This window comes from Bison bison, unplaced genomic scaffold, assembly GCF_000754665.1.
Source record: "Bison bison bison isolate TAMUID 2011002044 unplaced genomic scaffold, Bison_UMD1.0 scf7180017864158, whole genome shotgun sequence".
Classification (NCBI taxonomy): domain Eukaryota; kingdom Metazoa; phylum Chordata; class Mammalia; order Artiodactyla; family Bovidae; genus Bison; species Bison bison.
Genome location: NW_011494730.1, coordinates 185,148 through 191,147, shown reverse-complemented (window position 1 = coordinate 191,147; position 6,000 = coordinate 185,148). Strand labels below are relative to the sequence as shown.

Below are 6,000 nucleotides of genomic sequence, written 5' to 3'. Positions count from 1 at the left end.
GATTAGCTACTGCGAAGCCCTTAGAAAGACCAAGGGGATCATGTGGATGGGCTGTCTTCCCAAGATGCATGGATATCACAGTCAGCTCAGCCTGGGCAGTGGTCCCGGGCAGTGATGCTCAGCCTCCTGTGCCCTGTCCTCATACCTCTCATTCACGGGTTCATTCAATGGCCATTTCATTGAGCACTTACTATATGCCAGCCTTTTAGGTGCCAGGCTATATCAGGTAACAAGAGAGAAACTTCTTTTCAGTGGTGTTGGCAAGGAGGGGAAAGACATTAAATATCCACAATGATTTAACTACAAATTGTGATAAGGGCCTTGAAGAAGAAAAGGGAGGGTCTATAAAAATATATTATGGGATGAATGACCTAGCTATCTCTGGGAACCAAGACTCCTTAGGTCTGAGGGTTTTTTTAAATGGAGTTCCATGGACCTCTAGGGTTCTATGGAAGTTATTCCCAAAGTTATTTAGGCCTTTAAATTAAATTCCATTTAAATATATGTATGTGGTATTTTTAAAAGACAGTAACAAAAGAGCATACTTGTATACTCAGATGTGCTATATGCCACATTGGAAACTGGTAGCTCATTCATGTATTGACAAATTACCATGATTTTTCCTTGAGGATCTTGGAATAAAGTTCTCCAGTCCTTTCTGTACAGGCATTAGAGTTTACTGTAAACACGTCACTACCGTGAAAGAATATAGCCCAATATTTTAGTTTTGATTTTTTAAAACTCAGGTATGGTGAAAACTGGAGAAGGCAATGGCACCCCACTCCAGTACTCTTGCCTGGAAAATCCCATGGATGGAGGAGCCTGGTAGGCTGCAGTCTATGGGGTCTCTCAGAGTCGGACACGACTGAGTGACTTCACTTTCACTTTTCACTTTCATGCATTGGAGAAGGAAATGGCAACCCACTCCAGTGTTCTTGCCTGGAGAATCCCAGGGACGGGGGAGCCTGGTGGGCTGCCGTCTATGGGGTCGCACAGAGTCGGACACGACTGAAGCGACTTAGCAGCAGCAGCAGCATGGTGAAAACTGTTTGATTGGATTTACTACAATTATTTTTGTGAATTATGGTTTTATTGTTATAATGTAGCAAAAAAAAAAAAAAAAAGGGAAACATACTTAAGCTGAGGTCAGTGTCAGACTTCAAGTGTCATCCATCACTGGGGTCAAATTGTTGCAGCCACAGACACAGCTGTTTTTGTTTTTAGCAAGTCCTTTTATGGCAAGTAAATGTTGCATGTTTGAATCTCTACATAATCTGTTTTATATATATTTTAAATACTGATTTACTGGGCAGGATTTCAATGAAAGAAGTAAATGTGAAAATGCTGGCTTTGGTTCAGAGGCTGTAAAGACCTGGGCTGCCTCCTCACCCATCTCAGACTCCATCCCTCAATACCCCACCCCTTCCCAAGGCCCTTCATGGCCTTTGCCTGTGGCCTGGGAACTCCTGATGGGCAAACCACTGCTCCTGGGAGGTGACTCAACTTAAGCCTAACGGGGCCTGAGGCTGGTCCAAAAACCAGGCAGAAAAGCTCTAATCCCCAAACCCAGCCAGAGACTGGGTATGTTTTAAGGACGTTGGACAACAAACACAGACCCATGCCCCCCAAGGCCAGAAAGAGGACGGTGGGGGCAGCACACTCACCCTTCTTGGTGGCCTCGAAGCTGTCATGGAAGTGGATCCTCTGGATGTCATAGGTCAAGGTTGTGTTGGGCAGCAGAGTCCTGTTTCTGTTGATGATGTTGGCAGAAAATCGAAAGGCATGCTCCTCGGCGTTCATGACCTGGGCATTGGGGCCGTCTGCATACTCAAAGATTCCTCCTGCGAGAGATGGGGAAAACTGTGTGTGCTGGTGAAGGAGGAGGTATGCTAAGAAATATGCTTGGCTCAGAAGGTTTTATGGGCCAGATTCTTCCCCCAAATGTTCAATAAGATGCCAGGTAATCCCCCTATGTAGAAATTGTGCTGGAGCATAAGAAATATGAAAATTCTCCTAGTTCATTTCACTCAGCTGGCAAATTCCTGATAACAGACACTGACAAACAGATCCAAATAAAACTGACCAACTTATGAATGTTGCTATGAAAACTCTCAGTAGAATGCTGGCAAGTAGAATTTACCAGAATATTATTACAAGGATAGCATACCATGATCATAGAGTTGTATTTCAGGAATGTAAAGTGTGGTTCAATATAAAGAAATCTATGAATATCATTCCATTGCATCAGTAGTTCAAAGGGGAAAAACATGATCAACTCACAAAATGCAGGAAGGCATTTGATAAAATTCAATATCTACTGCTGTTAAGAATGCTTAATAATCTAGCTCTAGAAAAGATACTCACTTGAAGCATCTTCAGCTCAAATTGGTCTTTAATAGCAACTAATGGTGAAACACAAGAGGCATGCTCATTAAAGGGAAAAAAGAGGAGATGTGCAGAGAGTTACATTACACCATTAACCACTGAGATAAGAAGGAAATATAACTTGGAGGCACACCTCTTAGGAAGAAAAACATTCTTATTTGCAAATGATATAAATGCCTTCCTAAAAACTCTTAAAATAATCCCTTAACATGAAAACCAATAAGAACTAGCAGGAGATTCAAGTTCAGTGACCAGTGAGCACAAATTAAGTGTTACTTTAAATAAACAACAACCAGCAAAAACTTAATGGCCAAAGGATTTCCTTTGCAATATCAGCAAATATTAAATAACTAATCATGAACCAACTCCAGTATTAAAAATGGCAACAAAATCAAAGACTTTGGGTGACAGACGTGAAAATAGGAGGCATGTTAAATGAGGAAGCGTGTCATGGCGGGTAGACAGGGTCAAGGACAGAGGTCATGGTGGGTAGACAGGGTCAAGGACAGAGGTCATGGTGGGTAGACAGGGTCAAGGACAGAGGTCATGGTGGGTAGACAGGGCCAAGGATAGAGGTCATGGCGGGTAGACAGGGTCAAGGACAGAGGTGTCTAAATTACTTTTTCAGTTTAATGTGACTCCAATCAGAATCATAGAATATATATGTACACACACACAAACACACTTATATTTACACACTTTTTTTTCACTTGACAAAACAGCTCTAAAATACATCTGGAAGACTAAACAGGAGACAGCCTACACAGAGATGAGAGATGACTTGCACTGTCAGATTTAAAATATATCATGATGCCAAAATAATTAAAACCAAGCCCTAACGGCATATGAAAACACAGATAAGTCAATAGAATGAGATAAAATCCCCAGAAAGAGGCTCTAGTAGAGATAAATATTTAAGACATGATAAAGATGGCTATTTCCAATCAGAAGGCAGAAGATGAATTATTCATTAATTGTGCTGAGACAATTATTCAATTATTTGGGAGAAATGTAAGATTCCAATCTTAAGCCATATATCAAAAAAAGTTTCATGCACTGGAACGACCCAGAGGGATGGTACGGGGAGGGAGAAGGGAGGAGGGTTTAGGATGGGGAACACGTGTATACGTGTGGCGGATTCATGTTGATATATGGCAAAACCAATACAATATTGTAAAGTTAAAAAATTAAATAAAATAAGTTAGAAAAAGAGTTTCAGATGGAGTAAGATTAAATAGCAAGGAAGTAAGGGAAGGAAGGGGAAGAAACACTATAAAAGAACCAAAAAGACAATAAATATAGGTGAATATTATATAATATTGAAGTGGTGGAGGCCTTCCAATAAAGTCAGAAATCGAAGGAGAATGATTGATAACTTCATAGAGACAATATAAAATGTGTAGATTTCAAAACCCCCATAAACAAAATTAAATGGTAAACAAACTTGGAAATAATATCAGTAACATGTAAAGATTGATGCTCTAATTTTACAAAAACCACTTAAAATTCTTTAAAAAGACAAATACTCAAATGAAATGAACATACTCGAATGAAAATAGTCAAATACTCAAATGAAAAATATGCAAAGAGCAAGCATGGGCTTTGCACAAAAAGAAAGAACAATACAAAGGAACCATTCATACATGATGAAATGTACATTCCCACTAATAATCAAATAAACACAGTCTGACCCAATAGTGAAATGCCGTTTTCTGACTGTCCCACTGACAAGCATAAATACACGGCAGCACTCAGCTCTGTCCAGGGCATTCAGAAATGGACATTTGCTTAACTGTTGGTAGAAGTAGGCGCCAGTACATCCTCCTTCCTTGATGGCTGTTAGAAATATATAAAAAGGCTTAAAAACTTGCAGATCTTTGACTCAACACCTCCGTTTCTAGTAACTGAATTCAACAATGGGTACACAGATCATGTGAAAGGAGGTAGATCTAAAGACACTCAACACCAAAGAAATAGTAAATGAATGGCAATTTTTTTTGCCATTCATTTACTATTACATGGAAATAGCTATATATTTCCATACAATAGCTAACATTTAATGATTGGGCAATATCCATGATATAGCTTTAAGTGAAAAACAAAAGTTATAAAGCAGAGATGCAGTGTGACCCCACGTTAGAGAAGGAAGAATAAAAAGGAAGATGAGGAGGGATTTATGTCAGTGACAAAAGAAGAGAAGACATTTCAAAGCAACACCAGTAAACAGTCCTAGGTAATAGATTTCTTAATTTGTTCTTTCTGCTTACTTTCCCCATATAAACCTCTATTTGTAAAAAAAAAAAAAATTAACTTCATTGAAGTATTATTTACATAGAGAAATTCCACAAAATTCACCATTTTAGGTGTACAATGATTTTTAGTAAATTTACTAAATTGCATGACCATCACCACAATCCAGTTTCAGAACATTTCCAGCAACCCTATAAGATCCCTGGTGCCCACTTACAGTCAATCATTGTTTTCAGTCCTCTCCATGCTCCAGCCTCAGGCAACCATTAATTTACTTTCTGTTTCTAGAGATTTGTCTTTTCTGGCCACTTCCTTTAAATGGAATCATATTATGGGTGGTCTTCCGCATCTGGCTTCTTTCACTGAGCATAATGTTTCTGAGGCTCATCTCTGTTGTAGCATGTATCAGTACTTCATCTCTCTTTATGGTTAAACAGTACTACTTTCTATGGCTGTACCATATTTATTTACCCATTCACCACCAGTTGATGGGTATCCAGGTTGTTTCACTGTTTTGAAAAATGATTTTTTTGAATGTTTAAAAAAGTGAACAAATAAATCTGTTGTTCGCCCCACCCCCATGCTGGTATTCCAGCGGGTTACAGTCATAACACAGAGTGTGCACGCATGTGAGTCTGTGTGGGGGTGCAGCACATCCGTAAATCAAGACAAGAACACCTCCTCAAATGTTGAGTAGGTCTCTCTGAGTGGAAGGATTATGGATGACTTTAATTTCCTTCTTTGTGTTTTTCTGTATTTTCAAAAAGTTCTGCAGTGAACATGTGTTATATTTCTAATCAGAAAAGCCATCATGTGATGGTGTGTATGTGTTTAAAGGAAAATAAGTGATCAAAATACCATCTGATCCAGTAATTCCACTTTCTACAGATACAAATTTAGAAAAAGTTAGAGAGTTAGAGACACATAAACATTTATGTATAAGGATATTTTTGACATAATATTGAAAAAATAGAAACAACTCGATGTTCAAAAGCAGAAGATTGCTCAATGTATTAAAATCCACCCATATGGCAGAACAACTTGCAGGCATTAACAGTCAGGGTATAGGATGGCAGGATGTGGTGTCCGGGATTTGCTTCCAAATAATATGGGCGGAGTGGAAGTGAAGGGGATGCAGATAGGATAGGAAAAGTCATGGGTTGTTGGTCCAGGTGGTAAGTACACAGGGATTCACTATCCCATTCTTCCTAAGCACAAGCTTATATAAGCATATCTTCCATGATAAAATTGCCTTCAAAATCGTGGTATATAAGGTAAAAATAGCAAATCACAGTCATGCAATCAGAGAAGAGACACAGTATCATTTGAAGATGCTTATTACCATTTTCTTAAAAACTCAAGAGA

At 38.9% G+C, this 6,000-nt stretch overlaps 1 protein-coding gene across 3 annotated transcripts in view; it reads right to left on the bottom strand.

Annotated features, from left to right (window-relative positions):
- GRIK3 (glutamate receptor, ionotropic, kainate 3) overlaps positions 1-6,000 on the bottom strand; it is a 247,288-nt gene that overhangs the window by 93,351 nt on the left and 147,937 nt on the right. For all 3 annotated transcript variants that reach the window (XM_010841149.1, XM_010841151.1, XM_010841150.1), the window contains exon 2: positions 1,665-1,841. In XM_010841149.1, the coding sequence (XP_010839451.1) occupies positions 1,665-1,841 (177 nt within the window). The remainder of the gene's footprint in view (positions 1-1,664; positions 1,842-6,000) is intronic.